Source organism: Equus asinus, chromosome 10 (genome assembly GCF_041296235.1).
Source record: "Equus asinus isolate D_3611 breed Donkey chromosome 10, EquAss-T2T_v2, whole genome shotgun sequence".
NCBI classification, from domain to species: domain Eukaryota; kingdom Metazoa; phylum Chordata; class Mammalia; order Perissodactyla; family Equidae; genus Equus; species Equus asinus.
Window position 1 is genome coordinate 63,909,339 of NC_091799.1, and position 23,184 is coordinate 63,932,522.

At 38.2% G+C, this 23,184-nt stretch overlaps 1 protein-coding gene across 5 annotated transcripts in view; it reads left to right on the plus strand.

The window, feature by feature from the left end:
* The window catches only part of PDE4D (phosphodiesterase 4D), a 1,407,338-nt gene that overhangs the window by 366,823 nt on the left and 1,017,331 nt on the right, over positions 1-23,184 (plus strand). For all 5 annotated transcript variants that reach the window (XR_011506465.1, XM_070519632.1, XM_070519633.1 and 2 more), the window contains one exon: positions 4,245-4,379. Coding sequence is in view for 4 of the 5 variants with exons in the window: in XM_070519632.1 (XP_070375733.1) it covers positions 4,338-4,379 (42 nt within the window). In the remaining variant the exon portion in view is untranslated. The remainder of the gene's footprint in view (positions 1-4,244; positions 4,380-23,184) is intronic.

A 23,184-nucleotide genomic window follows, 5' to 3' on the forward strand; every position in this document is an offset into this window, starting at 1 on the left:
TTAATCCCCATAAGAGCCCCGTGAGGTGGGTTGTGGGGATGTTGTTATCTCCTCTGTACAGAGAAGCAAGCAACTGGTAGAGGAAAAAAGAGAAGGGATTTTCCTACTGCTGCACAGCTTGTGTATATGACACACTGATGAAAGTAGAACTTATTTCTTCTGGTGCCCACTTCAGGGCTTTTCCTACTATATAAGTCCTTAATCTCTAGGAAAGAACCTGTCTTAACTCCCCTATCCTTTCATCGAAGTAGCAAAATTTATACAGGTGCTCCAGCTCGCATTCTGTCTCTGAATATTCCAGCACCATCTATCTTACCTACCTCCTCTCTTCACTTTCTTTCTAAAGTGTTGTCCCTGCAGGAGCTGACTCTTCCTTCTCCCTAATTAACTTTTATGTGGAAACTCCTGTAGTAATGAAATGGCGTGTACGAGAGTTCTCTCTCACAAGCTTTTCTTTCCAGCACACCTGGAGGGAGAAAGCGTTTCTGCTGTCTCATGGCATTATCTTTGCTGAGGGCAGGATTTGTAGGAACTAAGAAAACTGCCTTCCTGAGAGTAAACCTTTTTTTTATCAAACATTCTTTGGCTTAGGCACAATTTTGGTGTTTGCAGAGGTTACCACCTGTGGATGATTAAAATGCATTGGTTCATGATATTGGCAGCAAAGCAGGGTGGCAGGGTAGACAAAAACATGGACTTTGGAGTCAGACAAATCAGGTTTGAATCCTGTTCTGCTGTTTACTGGGCGATTTACTTAACTTCTTGGAGCTGATTTCCTCTTTCGTGCAATGGAGATAATATATTAACGACATCTACCTCACAGGGTTATTGGGAGGATTAAAAATAAATAGAAAAGTACAATCGTCTTCACAGATGGCAGGTCAGATTGTGTGGCACATCTTCCATGTTCCCTCCAGCTCCACCGTGCCCCCTGACGCATCCTAGGGGGCTTTCTGCCCGTGGGGGCTGACTAGTGAGGTGTACAGCAGCAGCTGCCTTTGCCCTCTGGCTCTGTTGCATTTGGCCGGTGGGGAGTCCCAGCAGGAGATAAGAGGGAGGCAGGAGGATGAGATCATGTTCACCTCCTCCTCTCCTTCCTTTTGGGATCACCTAAGGCTAATTGTGTCCCAGAGAATAGCCTCCCTTTCCAAGGCAGCCCACTCTATTGTTCTCTCCTCCTAGGTATTGGTGACCCATCCCTCTCCTCGTCCCTTTAGCTTGGGGGTGGTAAAAATTCCCTGACTGCTAGCTCCAGCTACTGCACCATCCTGTGTGGATTCCTCTCCCCTACTCACACCTTCTTAAATAGTCTCTTCACTTAACCCTCCTTAAATGACCCTAATATGAGTGTACTGTCTATTTACTCCTGGGACCCTAGCTGGTATCTTATTCAATACCGCTTTGTTGAAAGTATATTTGTGTCAGTCTGTTTTATTTGAGGGAGTTTGGCACTTTTAGGGGAAAAAATAAGAATGGGTTTTGGTTGTTGCTTGCAACTTGATATTAAGAGAATAAAAAGGTAGTGATGAAGGATGATGATGATGATGACGACAATGATGATGATGAGAGCCAAGCATTCTCCTAGACACTACTTTATGCACATTGACTCATTTAAACTCAAAACACACATCAATATTATTATTTCCTTTTTGCAGATCTGGAAAAAGCTGAGAGAGGTTAAGTAACTTGCCTAGCTACACGGAATGCCACTGAAGAACTGAAATTCTGACATATGCCTATTTGGTTTCAGGGTCCATACTGTTGTAGTGAGGCCATGCTGCCTCCTAGGTATACAGGCTGAGAAAGGCCATCCCATCAACAGTCAGTTTTCAATTAAGTCCATTTGCCTATTCATATATCTACGGGTTCCAAATTCCCATAGGAAAGTAATTTTTAATGATGGTCTTTAAATGATATCAAGGCAAATTTGTTAAAAACCTGATTAATTCAGCCAATCTTATCTGGTCAAATCCATCATTTATCTGATTTGTCTGATTTGTTAATTTAAAACCGTTTAGTCACTAGCCCACTAGGGGCAATGATTTCATGGTTGCCCCTAAGGGTACTCATTAAATACTGAATGAATAATTAAATATTTTAAATGAGTTTTTCTCTGATAGTTTGTAAGCTTCCCACAGCATTTAGTTGGATGTTTTTCTCCCTAGGTATGGAATATTTAGTTCATAGTGTATATTATTTCCATCTCCTTCTTACATAATTCCACATTTCCTGAGCACCTCTGAAATGCTTGGCATGATAACTAGTCAGTAAAGGTGACTAAATTCCTGGAGGTATACTAGCTGAGAATTTTGCATTTGTGGGTCAGCTCTCCCCTCCGACCCCCACTCCCTTGAAAGAATCCATACACACTCAAAGAAACCATATTGATCCTAGCAACTCACACTTGATTGTGCATTTTTCTCTAACCTCAGGCAAGCGTTTTTATCAACCCTGGAAGAAAACTTTGTCCCTTGGTGCCCTTTGGGTCCCCAAGTTGCATCTAGGGATATTCTTAGCAATAATAAGTTCTATTCTCTGATTCTAGCTCTACTTTGCTTCTGTGGGATCCCTGGCCTCCCTAAAAGTATCTCCCTTGTATTTTCATAAGTCTTGAGGGGTGACTCACATGTGTTCAAAACGAGTATTTGAGTCTCGAGAGCGTGCCATTGCAGGTTGCTGGGGAGCGTGGTGTGGGGGACCACTGGGTTCTCCTGCAGCTGAGGGCTGGCCTCCTCGAGGGGCCACACAGATGCTGTGCTCTCTGGCGTCTTTCCTCCTTTTGTATGTTTTTTTCAAGTGTATATAATTAGGGGGCTGGCCCCTTGGCCAAGTGGTTATGTTCGCATGCTTCACTTCAGTGGCTTGGGGTTCACCGGTTCAGCTCCTGGGCGCAGACCAACACACTGCTCATCAAGCCATGCTGTGGTGGCGTCCCACATCGCAGAACTAGAATGATTTACAACTAGAATATACAACTATGTACTAAGGCTTTGGGGAGAAAAAAAAAAAGAGGAGGATTGGCAACAGATGTTAGCTCAGGGCCAATCTTCCTTACCAAAAACAAAAACAGAAAAAGGCAACCTTCCCTCTTTCTAAAAAAAAAAAGAACAGTTTGGAAACTGGTATAAAAAAGGGTATATAGTTACTTTGTTTGTTGTTGTTTTTTTTTAATGTACAATTCACACTACTCTGCACTGCAATATTTTTCAATCATTTTAGCAAAACAAACACCTTCAGACCTTGCTCACTGATACTGTTTTCCCTAAACCTCGGATACAAGTCTTGTGAGAAGCTTAGCACAAATCCAAAGGATAGAATCGTTAAATCAGCTGCACCTACAATGTCAGCCTACATCTGCAATGCCAAAGTTTTTGTGTTTTGGTCAAGCCTGTTCGTCTCATCCCCTCTCCTTTAGAGTGACTTTCTTTCCTAAAAGACACTTTATCTCACATGCAAATATACCCTATGAATATGTAAGTACATCCAGATACAGCTGAATATCAGAATGAACACTACATATGCAGCTATTCTACTTGCACTTTCTCCAAAACTCAAAGTGGAGAATCTCCTTCTTAACGTCCAGTGGAAAGTGAAGCTTATGTAATGAGCCTGTCATGTCATTCAAGTGGCAACTACTTTGGAATATTCTTTGAAATAATAGTTATTATTGACTAGGTAAACTGTTTCTCCCAACCATTCCTTACAACCTCTTTGAACCAAAAGGGTAGTGAACTCACTAAATTTACTGAAGAGCCACTGGGCTGGCTTCACTGGACTGTGGATTATGGCTAATGAAACAGAGGCCATGACGCAGTGGCAAAGAGGGCTTTCAGATGGAGGTGAGACTCCTCCAGCGGTGGACAAGCCTATCTTAGTGATCTCTTAGTGGAAAATGAAGTCTCTAGCTGTACCAGCAAGAATCAGCACATACACAATTCTGTGCACATCTTTGTTTCAGACGTGCAACTTTAGGCTGTGGCTACCATACCTATTCTTTTCAGCCACTAAAACTGTAGACTCAAACATTTAATGGAAAACAGATGGTGCTTGAACTCTCTACTTACGTTTAACAAAAGTTGTTATGGAAATGTTGCTTGTGTGTACTTTTATTTCTTTAAACACAGCACCATTTTAGCCTGTTCTGATGAGTAATTGAAGAATTACTGTCCTAGTCGAAGACAGCATTTCCAAGTGCACGTGTTAATCATATACTTGATTAAACATTTCCTTGCCTCTCTTCTCAGCATGCCAGTTGGCTTTTGAGTGGATAATTGTTGCAGTGAGAGCAGTGACGTTGGAAACAACGATTGCCTGTTTGAATTACTTAAAACACCACCATGAAAAGAAATACCTGTGATTTGCTTTCTCGGAGCAAAAGTGTAAGTAACTTTTGTTTTCATTTCTTTTCTAATGATGTATACACATAACTTTTTGCTGTTTCCTTTGAGTTTTAATACTGTGCTATGATGATCAGGCTTGTGGGAAACCCTGGGTTCACTTTCAGTTCTCTGACTGTATGCAGCTTTTTAACAAATGAAGACTTGTTCGTCTGTGTGGCCTGGTTGACATTTGATAGGAATTCTCTTTCAGCCAGTTTTATATGCCTTACCATTCATTCGTGTAAGCCTACTGGCATGATACTGGACATGTTGGTTTTTGGATGCATGCAAAAAATATACTAAAATGATTAAAAGTTGAAATTGAAGAAATTTATGTCTTCAATATGAAACATTCTGAGCAAGCCTGAAAGGATAAATTGAACTTATGTCACTGGGTACTTCAATCAATCACGTTCTAAAAGTTCATGTACACAGTGAATAATGCGAACTCTTGATCAGTGGGACATAATTTCCATGAGTTTTCTATCCTTAGAAATTTTTGAACTGAATATTCTTAGGGCCCTAATGGAGATTAAGCCTTCTTTCCAATTACCTAATGTTCTTAAGGTATCAACTTCATGATAATTTTTACATTTCTATTAGCTTGTGAAAGAAAGTATAAACAAATAGAGCAACTTGAAGAAAGCTACACAAGGCAGGCATGAAAGTAGATGGTTAATTTCCATTAGGCAAGCTCTAAGAACATGTCTCTTTGTTCATTTACCCGAGGGGAAAAAAAGCATCCAAACAGATGTAGTTGTGACGTAGGAACATTCATTTGAAGGCATCAGAAAAACCGCAAATGCAAACACATTTCTCTAGTATGAGAACGCTTTGTGTTACAACCAGTGATTCTGATGTGATGGCCCAAGGTCATCTTCAATTCTTTCTATAGAATTACCATCCAGCTTTAAGGGTGAGCAATACATGAGTATGTAGAGAGGAAAGTATAGTGTGCCCAATAGGGTTTCTTTAAAGATGTGGATGTACCCAGAGGTTTGCCAATCCTTTGATTGAGTACTGTATTTAATAACCAACCAAGGAAATTCAGAAAACACTGAGGGAATGTCCAAATTCATTTGTTTTACTGATTGCTGTTTGGTTGTGTGGATTATTGCATAAAACAAAGGGCTGTGGTTTGGAGCCTGAAATTCCTTCTATCATTGTACAGACTTCTTCATTGTAATAGGAGGTGACCTGCATACAAATTACCAAATGGCAAACACAGTTTTCCATTACTGAGTTTTTCTTAATATAAGTTACTTATGAAAGCAAGCCGTTCACATAATACTTCCTTCTTTGATTAAATTTCAGAGTTGTGTGGTATGAAAAAAAAATGTGTAAAGGCAAAAGGAAGAATATTTTAGATAATTAAAAATATATTATTAAACATTTCCCTGTTCTTGGAGGAAAACATTCTAAAAGCAAATGATTAACTGAGCCATGACTTTAAGGAACTGCGAGTACTTAATGAAGCTAGGAGATTTCCTATTTCTGTTTGTTTGATGCAAAAATTTTCATCTTGATGGAAAGGCTCATGTTTCCCAGATTAAGAGAACCTGAGTTGCCTACATTTGTTCAAATGTAAACAGTAGAGCTCTCATTTCACTGCTACTTAGCTTCTTGAAAATCCACTGGCATAAAGAAAGTATTTCCACTTAATTAAATGACTCTAAGCAGGAGATTACTGTTTATCAGAGAAAAGAGCTGGACTTTTTGCCTAGTTAGAAGTTGTCACTTTATAGAGTTTCAAAAGTTTATTCTGCACTGATTGAAGAATCTCACCCCCCACTCCTTAAGTCTTTGTCATAACAGGATCCAACATTGTACACTTAGAAGTTCCTATTTTTGATGAGGAAAGTTTAGAGAATTAATTTGATTTAGAATCTGAGAATGTTTTTCTTTGGCATTATGACATTTGAAAATCCAAGGAGAAAGTTCGAAATGTTCTAAATGTTAAAACAGCTTCTGCTCCTCCCGCATCGTCTGTATATCTTGTATCTGTCATTGTGAAAACTTTAGGCAAGCAAAAGAGGAGGGGAAACAAGACTGTCTTTAGACAACCACTTTTTATTTATTCCTGAACACTTAAATCAGTGTTCGTATTTTTCTCTTCACATTTAAGACCCGGTGCCGTATCTCTTTTAACAATTAATGCTCTGGATTCTTCCTTTATTTGGAAGGGATCTATGAAAAATTTTAGCCATAAAAATATAAACAAACCACTTTTTACTTAAAGTGACATCTTGCTCGTTTTGGAGGATAATTTGTAGTTGTGGTGGGTAAAAAAGGGAGGAAGTGGGCGTATGGACAGCACAAAAGTGAGGTGTGGTCCCAGCGGCTATCGCTCTTATGATCTACCGTGGGAGACAGACATTCATCAAAGAATCACACAAATAAGTGTAGAATAACAATCCTCCAATGTGTCTCCTTCCACGGGGCAAGTACCCTTTAACCTGTCCATATACATAACAGCCTCTGTCTCCAGCCTAGTGTAAACTTCCTGAGGACAGGGGCTTTGCTTATTCATTCATCACTGTATCGCCAGCACAGTGCCCTCCACATAGAAGACAATTATGTGTTAAAGGAATGAGCAAAGGAATAAACTATGACACTGCTGAGGGAAGCTTCATAGTACTATAACAGCAAGTAATAGGAAGTCTTGGCCTGGTCAGGGAGGTCAGGCAAGTCTTCCTTGAGGAAAGATGATTGACAGCTGCCATCTGAAGGGTGGCTTAGCCTAATGAGGCAAAGTAGGAGTGGAAGGGCTTCCAGGCAGAGTTAATAAGATGTGCAATGGCTCTGTGGTGAAAGGGAAACTGGCGACTTCAAGGTCATGAACAAAGGCTAGAATAAGTCACTCATTGGTGGCAATGATAGGGAGATTGAGACAATACAACATATTTCAGAACTACTTAGGAGGGAAAAAATGATAGGGATTTGGTAAAGTACTGGATTTAGGATCTAGAGGAAAGGAAAGCATGGAATTTGCCTCCTGGGCTTCTGTTTTATCTAATGGGGTGGATGTGGTCCCCCTGAGACGGAGACACTGGGTGAGCACCAGGTTCTCCATGGGGAATGGGGAGAGGATGAATCTCAATCTAAGGCTGTTAAGATTGGGATGTTTTACAATATGGGAGACCAGAGAGCAATTTTATTTTATCCACACAATAGGTAGATTGGGAAATTTACATTAATCATTAAATTTATACTCCAAGCAGACTGTTGATTAAATATAGGGAATAGACGGACACTTTTATTGAAATTAAAAAAAAAAATTCCTGCAAGTTTGACCCCAAGCTATCTTCACTAGATCCGCAAGGTTGCATTTACCTACTTAAAATCCTTATATAGCACCCCCAAGATATCTCTAGGAACTCAAGATGTTAAAAGGGGGAAATATAGTGACAATTATTTCTAATTTAGTTTTTTATTTATTTGAAAGGAAGACCATCCATTCCTGCAAAATATTATGTGGAGAGAAGTGCTTAAAAAAGCAGCCTTAAATGTATTCTCTTATTTCATCATGTATAAGCAGATTTATTTCCCTACTATTTCTGATGCTATAATGGGTTAGCTTTGACCTACACTTTAACATATATTGAGCTCCTAAACCAAATAAAATATATAATTTTAAAATTTATTAATTAATTATTTTCTTAAAAATTAATTCAATATAAGTCCAATAGCATAAATTATGTTAATTTAAAGTAAATCAAAGTGCTTATACTGCTTATTAAATTGAAAATATCTAAATTATGGGGCCAGCCGGGTGGTGTAGTGGTTAAATTCGCGTGCGTTCCTTCGACGGCCTGGGGTTTGCCAGTTTGGATCCTGGGCACGGACATACACACCGCTCATCAGGCCATCCTGTGGCAGCATCCCACATAGAAGAATTAGAAGGACTTACAACTGGGATATACAACTATGTCCTAGGGCTTTGGGAAGGAAAAAAGAAAATGTCTAAATTAGCCAAATACCATTAACATTATTAAACATTAAATTAGGATGAACTTACATGGCAATCTTTTATAATAAATGGACTTAAAATGTCTAAAAGGAATTCTATATCATATCTGATAAAATTTGAAATATTTTAAATTTTGCTATTGTGGTTCATGAATATATATATTATCAGTGAAAGAAGTCTACAAATTACAAACGTTGAAAGCTGCTCTACAGCACATTGTACATCAGCTGAAAATGATGTAAGGCAAGTAATTTAAGATGTACATTCCTGACTTCCATAATTGCTCCAACGTCTATATCATATTTTTCAGAACGTGGTATTAATATTTATCTCTCATAAAAATGGTTTCACCAAAATTTACAGGGTTTGTAAAGTTTATAGAGTTTCTGATATACAATTTCTTACTTCTTATAGTTGGAAGAGAACTTAAAGATTTTTCTGACTTGACCCTTTTATTTTACAGATAAAGAATTTAAGATTGAGTCCTGGGGAGATGAAATGACTTGCCTGAGAGTTGGCTTGGTTTAGTTGAAAAAAATGTGGGCTTTAAAATCATGCAGAATTGGGTTCAAAATCTGGCTCTTTCAAATTTCCAGCTGTGGGACATTTGACAAGTTACCAACTCCAGTATTCTAAGGGGTGATATGGAAATGATATCAACCCACAATACTTGGTGCGTCAAAGGCATCTAAAGAGTTGTATCTTTAGCATTGACCTAGACTCCATAGCTTATAAGTGAGAGAGACTCCCTGTGTCCTTTCCTCTCTCTGATTCCTAAAATGTAATCAAAGCTGGAATTAAAAAAAAAAAAATCTCTTACTCCCTTTAACCTCTTTCAAAGACCTAAAAATACCAATGTTGGCGAAACCATGTTGTCCACATCAAGTTCTGTAAAAATGAGGGCACTAAAGGAAAAACAAACGAGATAAAAGAAAAAAATAGATGATCATTTAGATAGCATCTGCTTCTTTAAAAACTCTGGATTTTCTGATTTAATAGTTACAAAAGAAGAGAGAAGAAAGGAAAACACCTTGACCTAGTAGATAACCCTTTTCTTGAAGTATTCATTTCCAACAGGAAGTGTTGCAGCGAAGATTCTGCCATGTGTGTGCGGTGTGAAGGCTTTGCTCCTTTTAAAGTTTTCAAGCCACTTCTTATTGGAACAACATTTCGTTTTCATAGGTCCCATCAAAGTTCTTGTGTGACTGCTTGCAGTTTTACACCTCTTGGGGTGCTGAAGATCACGTTTGTTTGTTCTGGGTGCTCATTATTTGTCTATACACTGAAAGGTCTGAGCATAAACAGATTCCTCTCTGTGCTAACCTGGAAGTGTCTCTGCCATCTGCGGAAGCTGGGGCAATTCTTGCTCTTCTGACTTTTGCTTTAACGGGACTGACGATATCTCATATGTGCAATAATTACAAATTTTAAAATTCTGTTATAAAACTATCCTATCTCAAAACCATGATTGGTAAAATGAGGTTTGGTGAGGTCTTGCTCTCCTCTGAGTTTCATAGCAGGAAGACTGTGTCAAAGAGATTCTTTATTTTTGCTTACTATTCTGAATTATAATGGATCAGCTAATTTCTCTATTTAAAACTTGCCTTCTTCTGCCTCACATATGTTTTCCTGAAGTCATGTAATTTAATCTAAAGCAACATTTAGTTGTAAGCGTCTAGGATTGTTTTTCGTTCTACCGACATAGCATAGCAATTTAGGACAGAGACAATAATTAATATAGAATATTCTTTCTAAGGCAGTTAGAAAATTTTTTGAAAAAGTGCCGTAGCAACAACTCTACTTTTAATTAAATAGCATAATTTGCTACAGTGGTCAAGACTCTATGCCAGCCCTTTAGCAAAACTGTGCTAACTCTCTTGACTCTTTCTAATCCATTGGTCCCAAAGGGAAAGGAGCCATTCACAGTGACCCCAGCATCACATCTGTGACGCTAGTTTTCCCTGGCATTTTTCCAATGAAATATTTCGTATGACTTTTCTTAGGTTAAAGATTTAACTCTAGCAGCTTGTACTTCTGTTGAAAATCACTTAAAAATAATATATTTCCTATTCTTTGTATTAAGCATAATAATCATGATCTCCCACCATCGGGTTCTGGCATTTTTCAATACTGCGATTGCCTTCGCTGATCTAGCTTTTTACTGTCTTCCTGGTATAAGGGAGCCAATGTAATCAAATGCAGCCATCTCCAAGGTGGGCTTCAAAAAGAAAATATTAAGACTTCTATTTATATTTAGTTTCTAATGTCATCTTTTTTGAATTTCAACCTTTCGTGTATGTTTGATAAATGTACAGTAATACGTGTGGGCAATCAACCAAAAATACATAAATTGGGAAAATACATTCAAAGTATTTTTCCTGATGGGGTGTGTAATCAAAATGGTGTAGAAACCATTGATCCAGTGAAAAGAGAGTCGTTTTTGAATTCAGACACCTGGATTGAATCCTCAGATCCACTAGTGCTAAAAGATCTTACCTTTAGGAAATTACTTTTTCCTGAGCCTTAGTGCCTTTATCTGTGAAATAGAGAAAGTCTCTCATAATGAAGGTGAAAACACCTATCACATAATAGTTGCTTGATAAATTCTATCTGGAGGTTTGCAGATCCTATTTTTGTAGCTACAGAGCAGAGTGATAGTTTCTAGCCCAAAACTGGATCATATGGAAAACTCCTGGAAATGAAGTGAGTTCCTGTCACTAAAGGGATTCAAGTGTAGCTCCCAAGGCCGTTGAGTAATCTCCATATTATACAAACTATTTAGGTGACAGTTCTATTTCCCTACCAGTCAGCAGTTTCTATGATTCTAGGTCACGTTGTGCCATTTATAAGTTGAATTGAAGATAAGTTCCCAGATAAATATAAAATCAAGGCATTGGGGCATAAACGTATATTAGTCAGTTCAGGTTGCCGTAAGAAAATGCCATAGATGAGGTGGCCTAAACAACAGAAATTTATTTTCTCACAGTTCTGGAGGCCAGGAAGTCCAAGATCAAGGTGCTGGCCAGTTCAGTTCCTGGTGAGAGCTTTCTTCCTGGCCTTCGCACTGTGTCCTCACGTGACGAAGAGGGTGAGACCACAAACTCTGTAGTGTCTCTTCTTGTAAGGGCGTGAATCCCATCATGATGTCCACACCTCATGAACTCATCTAACCCTAAATACCCCCCAAAGGTGCCAAGTCCAAATACGATCATATTGGGGGGTAGGGCTACAGCATATGAATTTTGGGGGAGACACAAACATTCAGTCCATAATGGAGAGTTTGATATTCTTTTTTTTTTTGAGGAAGATTAGCCCTGAGCTAATTACTGCCAATGCTCCTCTTTTTGCTGAGGAAGACTGGCCCTGAGCTAACATCCGTGCCCATCTTCCTCTATTTTATATGTGGGACGCCTGCCACAGCATGGCTTGCTAAGCGGTGCCATGTCTGCACCTGGGATCTGAACCAGCGAACCCTGGGACCCCAAAGCAGAATGTGTGCACTTAACCGATGTGCCACTGGGCCACCCAGAGAGTTTGACATTCTTAAGGGATGATTTTAATAAGTCACCATGATATTTATGCCTAAAGGATGGTGACCAATATTCTGCAGTCCACGTATCCTCTCAACTGAATAACACTGAAAATGATCTGATTAACATCTTTCTCTTCATTTCTTATTTTCTAGATTTTATGTTTGGAGAACTCAATGATAATTTTTGAGGTTATAATCATTTCTTCATAGACCTAGGGGCTTATTTTAATTTTGTTCAAAAATATTTTTCCCTTCCTTCACTATTCATATTTTGCTTATTTTATATTGTTTGTTCTTAACATCCAATTCAAAAACGTAGGTTTCTGGAGTACCTTGTCCTGTCAATGGATTTATCAGTTGAGCTAACTTCTCAGAGGTTTGTAAATTTCAGACCTGATTATCTGAGCCATCCCCATTTCCCCCACCAATGCCACTGCTTTTATGCTAATTAGGAGTAGAAAGTAAAGATACAGACAAATGGAGTGATATACGAAAATTTCTACAGTTATAGTATATTTTGAAATCAAGGGTTATTTAAAAAAATTTTAAAGCAACTTTCCTTATCATATCGCTGTTGATATTCTCTGAACTCATGAATTTTTATGAATCTTCTCATCTGGAGAATGAACTGGATAAATTTTAATTCTTCTTCATTAATCAATTCCCTTATGAATTGAATTCTAAAGTATCTTGTCATATTTTACATTAAATTTTCAATTTCCTAGTATCCTGTATCATTTTCTTCCTACCCATTCGGAGAGATTCAAGACATCTTCTGCTCAATTCAATTTGTTAGTTTCTTGATGTAATTGCCCTCTGGTTGACTCAGAATTCTTTTGGATGCTCTACATTTGGATGAAATTGTCACTCACCAGATGTCTTTTAATTGACGTTCCCCATTCTTTTTTGACAGAATTGTTGTTTAGTATTTATTCAAAACTGGAAGCAAATCCTGTCTGATTAGAGGACCCAAGGTATCTGGAAAATGTTTTGCATACTGAATTTAATGCCCACCTCAATGGGCTGTCAGTTTTGAGTCCAAGAGCTGAAGCCCACCTGGTGAAATATGCCCAGCAGGCTCCCTGGAATTGCCTCTTTTCACAGAAGACTTTTAAAATGTTGTCCAAAGTTTGTAGACCAAATTTATCTTATTCCTAAAAAAATATTTTTTTTCCAGTAGTACTTTTATATTGCTGAGTTTTTGGAAACAATCACTCTTTTAATGGCCCAGGGTGAATAATTTATGCCATTTCACTCCATTGGTGCCTACCTAGAATGGGCAGACCCCAGAAAAGAAATTTGGAAAGAATGATACACTTCAGAGATATCTGCATTTATTATTCCTCACAATTACCCTGTAAGATTGATTATTTGGGAGTTTTATGGTTAAAGCAAAAATAATGGATCTCTTCCCGGTCTGGCCTTCTTTCCCTACTGTATCCATCGCCACCTAAGGTATAAGATTGACAAAGTTGTCACAGCTTAGAATCTTCATCAAGTTAAGTGTATGGAAATTGGATTTTTAACTTGTGGTCACTCATTAGGGTCCAAAGAAGGTCAGAGGAGATACAATAGGCAAAGATGCTTTAAAAAGTACAAAGCAAAACCAAAGTAATAGTCTCACTTGTGTCCTTATTAGCAGCCAGCTGAAATGAGAACTTGTAGTTTCAGAGCTCTCCTTCCTTTGGTCATTGTTCCTGCCTTCATGCCTCTGCTCTTTCTTTGCAAAATTCAAAACACATGCATCGAATGGCTACCGTGTGTTAGGAATGGTGCTAGGCTCTGGGTATCCAATGATGAGTAAGATATTTGTGGTCTCCACCCTTATAGAACATATTTGACAACTAAATTTGTAAAGTTTATAATTTTCTTTTTTCTTATTTTAGCCCCCTACCTCACCCTTACTCTGACCACCCAAGTCTGTGCCACTTTCATCTTTAATTCTTCCCAGGGAATCTGAAGTTGTCCCTCTGACACCTCTGCGTACTTGTTCTTCACCGCATTGTGGGCGTCCTGTTTGGCAGAGATATTTTGAGCTGTGAATAATGTGTCGTAATTGTCAATTATGCTCATTGTTGCAGAAATATAGATTATTTTAGAGTGGTTAAAAAGAATTTTCCTCAGATAATCAACAATAGTACAAAAATAGCCAAGAGTGTAAATGAATGTGAGTATGGAGGAAAGGTCTGAAAGACAAGGGGCTCATCAGCAACCATTTGCTTTGAAATCAATCACACAACAGTCTTAATGGCCAAAGCCAATCGTTACATTGTTGTCTTAGAAAAAACTTTCGCATTTTTTTTGATGGTGTGATATTTTTGCTATTTCATTTTTGGACAATTTCAAGTTAGACTTGAATTTAGAATTATTATGTCCAAAATAATTGCATATGTTGTACTTAACCACGAAAACACCAAAGACATGTAAAAATGGAGAGGATACTTGTCGAACTGATAATGAATGTTAACGAATGATTCCTACAGACAGTGTCACTCTATCACAAAGTGAAATTATGAAGAAGAGCATAAGAATTTGGTGGAGTTTTCTATTAGTAGTATTTTGCCCCAGAAAAAAAAGTTTACTTATAAAGGCTTCTTATTTTTAACTGAAGTCATTTCTCTATTTTTAACATAGCGGTTAAATATCATTTCTTACTATTAAAATAGCCACCTATAAGCAAAGGTTTTGATGGTTAAAAATGATTTAAATTAATTAAAATTATTGGAGTGTTTATATGGTTTCCCCAGATCAGTGCTTTCAAGGACACCACAGGGTGGTCCTTAAGGTCCTGAGTTATAGTCCTGGGGTGGCCACTTTGTATCTGTGTTGTCCTGGGGGAAGGAGGATGAGAAAACCATAAATAACTAGGTTATTATCAAATGGTCCCAATATCTACTATGATTGTTTCAAGGGTGAAATTAAAAAACAGTTTGGAAGCATATTACAAAATAAAAATAAACAAAAAGCCAAACCAACCAAGTAAAAAACACCCCAAAATAATGTTATACAATATTTAATTGTAGCGTATGCTTCTGCACCAAATGATCTAAGTCTTAAGGGTTTCTTAAATAGAATTGATCCATCAATAAACAGATTTTTAAAAACTCAGCTTTACTTTTATTGTCGAAAAGATCATTTTTGTCAATGGGCATCTTCCCCTAGGTTGTGCATATTAAAACCCAGGATGCCAAGGCCAAGAATGGTTAATGGATATGTAGTCAGAGCCCCCTGACCCTGCTTTCCAGTTGCTTCTATCACCTGGGTTGGGTCACATACTGCATAAATGGATTGGAGGTACAGCCCCATTTACAGCACAAGGACTGAGAATAGACATTGAGCTTATGACTCTCATATGGTCATATCTGCCCTTCTCCCTCTTGCCTCCCATTCTTACTATTGTGGCAGGCCAGACTTCTGTTTTGGCAATATTGCGTCTGTGTTAATAATTTGGCCATGTTTACAGCCCTCAATGTCCTGAATTTAATTCAGTCAACAACATTTATTAAGCCCTCAGCAACTATTTGCATTACAGCAGTCATACCCCACGGAGCTGCGTAGCCAATGGTACCCCAGAGGTTCATAGAGTTAACACTTGAGCAATTCACTTCCAGATTGGGATTTAAGCTTTACAGAGAATCTGGCTCACTGAGCATTAAAAATCAAATGTACAACTACTGAAAACAAATGATAACACCACAGTGCCACAACAAAAGCTGTCCTTTCCACAAACTCATTTAAAACAAAAAGCTACAAGCTTTCGAGGTCTACAAGCTCTGCTTGCTGCACGTACTTTAAAATATTATGAACAGCCAACTTGTATTGTTCTAGAAAAGGCCATTACATAGCATTAATTTACCAGCAGGGTTGCATTTTAACGTAATATGAATCATGCCAAGAGAGACCTAGACATTGCTCAGAAACAATAGTCTCGGAAAGGATATTCCAAGATAAACAAGAAAGTTGAGGAAAAGAGGAGAAATCCCCAGTATACATGCAGAAAATACTGAAAAAGTAAAAGTTTTTTTTTAATTGCTTATGCAGGGATTCAGAATATGTATTTCCTCCCCCAAAGTGGATGAAGCAATTGGCAGAATAGTCAGAAAGGAGCATGTCCTCCAGTGGGTAGAGTTGTTGTCGATTCAGACGACAGTATTTGTATGTTCTGACTTCCTAACACAATGCTGACAACCTCCTAACGTGAGAAGGGAAAGCCAAAACAACCACAAAAACGGGAGTAGGATGTTGGCAAAAGTGGCTGCGAATAGAAGTGAAATAAAACTTTCCGACAGGGTTTTCTAATGTTGGGAGAATCTTTTCTGAGGAGATTATGAAATGGTCTTCTATCTAGAGCTTTCAAAGTTATGACCAAATCTTTACGTTTCTTTAAATGTGTATTATGGTTAATAATATATCATGAATTATAAGAAACTTGAACAGTTTATAATTTTTAACTCATCACTATTATGTTTATAATACGTGTATCCATGGACGTAAATGAGGAAGATTAACAGATATTTTAATTGACATTTGTTTATTCGAAACCAAAGTTTTATACTTTCATTAGAGTAATACACATCATTCATTAACTTATCCTTCACCTTAATTTCACAAATTCTTACCAAAATGTGACGCTGGGTGAATTACCTTCTGATCTATATTTTGCTCATCTGTAAAATGAGGGGAGTAAATTAAATGGGAAGATTTCTTTCAACTTTAAGACTACGGCAATATATTTCTGAGATTGTGTATCTCTCAGAACAGGCTCAGTAAATATTTTTCACAGTATGACACTTGTAGTCAAAGTATTGGTTCTTCTTAAACTAACAATTGACTACTTATTCCACCCAAACATAAACAGGATCCTGATTTATGAGTTGAGTTCATTAAGCCTCTGCCAACTGTGCAAAAGCACTGTCTCCATTGGACATTTGTTGTCTCTAGGAACGCATGGAATTGAAAGATGCTCATTTTACGGAGAATTGAAAGAATTAATTATCCCCAAATTATTGCTGCTTTAAACATTAATCCTCTTGCTGTCACCACCCATGCTGCCAATGGGGAGGTAGAAAGAAGGTTGTAGTATGTTGAATGGCTCTGCTTTGAAGAAATCTGAGTCTTTTTACTTTATATTCCAATGTGGGCAGCTTTGGCCAGCTCTCTGCTGATAGACTGTTTTGGCCCCTGCAGCTGACCTGTGGTCACATCAAGCCTGTCTTTCCTCCATGAACGAAGAGACCTCTCCACTGATGAGCCCTACTGTGGACAGTATGGTTTCTCCCTTACTTCCCTGAAGTACAACCAATTCTAGGCTATAACAAGCAACCAAATTTTACTGAGTTGTGGACATAATGGAGGGAAAGCCAAATGCAGAAAAGAAAACTCTTAACACTAAATATAAGAAATAATCATTTCTGGCATATACAGGAAAAACCTGTTACCAAGTCGTTTCTCCTCAGTCACTGACCTACCTCCTGTTGCTTTGCTCGTCTCCTACAGTGAAATGCATTTTTTATTGTATCCTACCCAGTGTCTAGGCTCTGGACTCCGCTGAGATGCAGGAGAAACCCCTTGCTTCGAGTCAAAGTAAACATAAAAATTTACAAAGGTACAACTCTGCTTATATGAAAACTCCTTCTACAGCATTATGCAGAGCAAGGTAGACCAGAATATATACTTTCCAGGCAAGGACTTTAGCCTGGCCTTAGTCAAATAAAAGAAGCAAGCTTTCCTCAGAGCTGGACCAAAACCTTTTCTTTTAAAGCAACACTTTCTGTCCCTTCTCTCAGCTTTTTCCGTTAAGACCTTAGAGAACATTAGGGCCAGTTGTCAGCCAAGAGTACCCACTTTCCACTAAAAATCTTCAAAGGCACTGAATCATCAGTGAATCAAAACACTCACCATTCTCGCCAAATCCCTATCACTTCTATTACTCCCAGAAAATAACCTTAACTTCTCAATTTTAGAATACTGAGGAATTCTGGAGTGAACCGTCTAGCTTCTACCTTAAGCTCAGAGATGTAGAGAGCTGACAAAGAAATAGCTTGACAAACTTCACATTCATGACTTTTAAAACATCTAGCAGAGAAGTGAGGTTGTAGCACAATCAACCAACCCCAAATATGGGAAGAGACAGGTACCTGTCAAGAAGGACAAAGAGAATGCTACTATTTGTTTACATTAGGCAGACATCTCCAAATGCCATATAAACCAGTATAAACCAGGAGAGTCAGCTAAAAGTTTTGATGAGTTGCTAAAGACCGAGTGTGGGCTAGCATGAGAGTCTGGACATGCTGGAGGTTGCATATATGGGGGATATCCTGTAGCAGGCTCTTCCTCCACAAACCTCACCGGGTGCTCACAGGGAAGATTGGATAGGAGAATAACGCTATTGAAACCACACCTATCTCCCTAATGGAATAAAAGAGTCAACCTGCAAAGGGAAGCGCAACAAGAACTGCGGACTTAGGACACTGGGGGAAGCCCACTGATGAGGAAGGGAACAGGAGAAAACTCTATCCTCAGGGGCAAGGTTAGAATATGTGCTAGGAGCAACACTACAGTTGGAGGAGGGGCAGAAGTACTGATGAAGGCCACATCCCCGCGACTCGGGGACACAGTGTCTATCTAAGACTGAGGCTACCTCAGACCATCAAGGAGCATTCCTCCTCCCTGAACTCCCACCAGCATCTCAACAAACAGTGAGTAAAAATAACAGTGGAATATGGCTGCCAGAGCGTCAACAGACAGATTCTCTGGGACGCAGCACAAAGCAAGGACCCCTAAGTAAGAGTGGAGCAGATATTAAGATAATAACCACTGGAAAGCCACAACCTAAGCACATGGTATCAGGAGAGAAATTTGAAGCCTTGGTGCACTGTGGTTAATCATAACAAGAAACCTCAAATACAATCCTATTCCTGACTAGATTAATTCAAGTTCCCATGCTAAAGGCCTAGCAGAAGGGAAGGTAGGCTCATCTTTAAGCATAAAAATATATATACTTCATATCTACTGTCCCACACAATATATCCAGCTTTCAGCAAAAAATTTTGAGGCATATGAAAAGGCAAGAGAAAGTACTCCAAAGAGAAAACAATATACAGAAACATACAAAATCTGGCACAATTATTGGAGTTATCAGGCAAGGACTTTAAAGTAACTATGATTAAAGTGTTAAAAGTCCTAATGAGAAAGATTGATAACATGTGTGATCAGACAGGTAATTTCAACAGGGAAATAAAACTATAAGAAAGAATCGAACGATATGCTAGAAATAAACACAGTACAGAGATGAAGAATGTCTTTGGGCTCTTTAGTAGGTTTGACATGGCTAAGGAAAGAATCAATGAACTTGAAGATAAGTCAGTAGAAATTACCCAAACTGTAACACAAAGAAAAAAGAGTGGGGGAAAAAAGAGAGGGAGAGAACATAGCAGAGCATCCAAGAGTTATGGTACAATATTAAACAGAATAACATATGCATAATTGAAGTCACAAAAGCAGAAGAAAGAGAAAATGAGGCAGAGTAATGTTTGAAGAAATAATGGCTGAGAATTTTCCAAAGTTAATGATAGATACCAAGTCACAGACTCAAAAGCTCAGAGACACCAAGAAAGATACATACCAAAATACATGTGCACACACACACCCCCAGAGGCATATCATATTAAAATTGCTAAAACCAAAAAGAAAATCTTGACAGCAGTCAGGGGAAAAAAAGACAAATTACCCATAGAGGTACAAGGGTAAGAATTACTGTAGACTTATTCCGAGAAACTATGCAAGCAAGAAGACAAAGGAGTGACATCTTTAAAGTACTGAAAGAAAAAAGACCTATTAACCCAGAATTCTACACCTAGTAAGGATATGCTTAAAATATGAAGTAAAAATACTTTCTCAGAGTGAGCTGTTCCAGCTTCCTGTCCTCTCTGACATCCCCAAAGTAACAAGCACATATGCTCTCATGGCTTTGCTTTCCTTCTTTAAGTCTGAGAGGATGAAGAGGTTTATCCTCTTCACGACCAACATCTCCATGTCCCAGAAGACTTGGTCAGTCACCTCCTCTCTCCTACGTGCTCAATTACACTTTCACTTATCTTTTTTCTATCTCTCCCTTTTACCTTGGATGAACTAGCCCTTCCAGTGGCTTTTGGCACTGCTGGCCATGACTATCTCTTTTGACAATTTTGGTATTCTTTGTCTCTTCCTAATGGTTATTTCTGTATTTTCTTTCTGGTGTGTGTCCGTTAAACAATGCTGTTCCCCAAGATTCTGTTCTTGGCCCACATGATATTCTAAGATAATCTTACCTCCTTTCCTGTCTTTAACTTTCTTTTATTTCATTATTTCTAAATCTCTGGATCCAGCTCAGATTTCTGGTTTTAGTCTCAGAACTGTATTCAGTTGCAGGTTGGACATTCATTACATCCACATAACATTTCCAAAATTAGATTCGTCTGCTATCATTTCTCCTCTCTAAATCTGCTGCTGCTTCTCTATTCTCTATTATATTTGCAGCCCCAACCATCAAACCAATGGCCTAAGCTAGAGCCCTGAGAACCTTCCTCAATTCCTTGCTCACCATCCCTCCCAGCATCTAAACAGGCAGCAGGTGTTATTGCATGTTATCTATGTGCTACATCTTTCTGAGCCACCCTCATCCCAACTCTACTTCCCACTCCACCAATGACCTAGGGATCACCTTATTTTTCCTTATCAAGCTGGATCTCGTTAAAATATACCAGAGTAGTGAAAACTAGTAAAATTACATGTGTTGTATCTGGAGCTACTAACATTTGTTATATTATCTATTTCTGTGGCAACTCTCATTTTTTTTTTTGCTGTTGGCAGTGTACTAAATCTTGTTTTAAATTTATATCTTTTCACAATTGCTTTTGATTAGAATTTAAGCTAGCTCTTAAAGACAATTCACAACGAAGTAGAAGCTGACTTTACGTGTATGTCTACGTGTGTGTGTAATTTCTATTATAGCATCATTCATAATTCATTGATTTTTTGAAGAATAATTATAGCAAAGGCTGATTATGCATATGCGATTTTGTATATAACCTGATTAGATAAAATGTTAAGATTTTTATACCAGATATCAAATGGAATTAAAGTCTAATACGTGTGCTAATATGACTAATAATAATTTATAATTGCAAAATGCAATTAAGTTTCAATATACCATCTCAATGTTTTCTTGTTTTTTTCTCACAAAAACTTAGAGGCAGGATAGGCAGTTATTTTTATCCTCATTTTACAGAGACTCAAAATAAGCCTTAGTCAGACTAACTGAGTTGGTAAGACTACACAGCTGGTAATGGAGAAGCCTAGATAGACTTCCAGGTTTTCTGACTCCAAATTCCTTATTCTGGTCACTATACCAGTGAGCTTCACATGTGTAACTGGATAATTGTAGGCATCACTCGTATGCTAACACATCCTCACACCATGTGTCTGCTGAAAATTCATAGTAACATTTCAATTAGAATCTGTATTTCAAGCTATATATACAGTCGGACAACAATGTTATATTATCTACAGATGTTTCTGTGCTCTGTAGTATGACAGAAAATGGAGATGTTTTATGGTTGGGAAGACATTTTAATTGTGAATGGAGGTCCCCATGCTTGTTGGAAAGGGGTTCCATCACAAGGGAGGTAAACTCTTTTGCATAATAAAGTATTAGAATTTTCTAACTTGGCCTCTGGAAAGTCAAAAGAGATGCAGTTTGGGGAGAGACAGTGCTTTGGAGGACTCTGAGGAAGTGAATAGATGTGAGAAAGCCTCTGCAAGGATGAACCATGTGGCACTGAGACGGGCTTGGGAGAGGGGCCTGCCAGTCATCCCCATAGCAGAGATGGGCTGGTTAAAGCCACTTTAGGAGAACTGGGTCCATCAGTTTTAAAGATTCTGTTTGTTTAGTTTTCTTTTTTCTCAAACCTTTCTTTAAACTTTCTATAATCACAACAATACTGTAACAATTTTGCCTCAGGGTATGAGGAGATGGAGGGCTGTGTTTATCCTTGAGACAAGGCAAGGGGGAAAGGAGCAGGGAGGAAGCAGTGATGGCTGCAGAACTGGGGCAGCTGTTCAGAGGCAGCTGTGATGAATGTCAGCTGGGTACATGGAAGGACTTCTCCCTTGGCTATGCTCAGAAATCCTGGGAAGGGCTCTGAGTGTCACACAATTATCTGGGAGGAAGGCTTTGTTAATTTTACTTGCCCACAAAAGTCTGAATACTTGGGAGCATTCAAATATTTTGTGTACACGCAAACACACACACATAAAGACACATGTGTGTATATATATATTGGTACTGGAGTACTTGGCATAGGGCTATACTATTTCAAATTATCTTATAAAATCATTTTGTAATACAATATTTTGTAATCAAAATTTACTGAGTGCCTCCAAAGGTATTTCTCTTTATATATATTTACTCATTTTATTTAATCCTCAAAACAATTCTAGGGTATGAGTACTATTATTACCCGTATTTGATTTGCGAACAAACTGAGGTACAAAAAGGAGCTGACACTTCTGTCTAAAATACCAAAAACATAAATATTTAAATAATAGCATAGAATATGAGGAATGCCAAAAACTCTATATAGATTTTAATAATAAAACTGAATAGTCAAGGCATTTTCAAACCCTAAAGTTATTATATGCATACATCTTGATAAAAAGTGGATTTTAGACTTGCTGTCTAGATGTAGGGCTGGAAATGTTGTTGTTCAGTTTCTTTCTTATAACTTTAAATAGATTGTAAGACAGCACCTACGCAAGCAGCAATTTCTCCAGGATAATTGGCCACGCCTGCCGTATGACCTTTTGAACATGTTTTCCCAAATGCTTCATTTCTAATTAGAGCATGATCTTTCAGATTTGAGTGGATTTGTCTAAGTGGCTAGATAGGTTTTCATCCTTCCTGGAAAAGAGCTTTATAAAGCACATGTGAGTTTGGGAATAGTAAAAGCTTTTATTCAAATCACTCCTCGGATGAGTTAGCCTTTCCTTCTACCCTGGATCAACAATAGTCTTTATCAATGTCCCATCTCTGCAAAAGGTATTTCTCTTTACATATTTTGCACACGATAATTTCAAGGATAAACTGTACTTACTTAGAAATATAGGGTGGTGGTGGTTGTTTTTTGCTCTCAAAACAATTGCTATCTCCTTGTATAGTTTATTACTTTGCGTTTACAGAGGAGCAACCAAGTTTGATTTGTGTATACTGCTTTTTCATAACCTTTCCATCCAGCCAATGCACACCTCCACAAATGATAATGTCT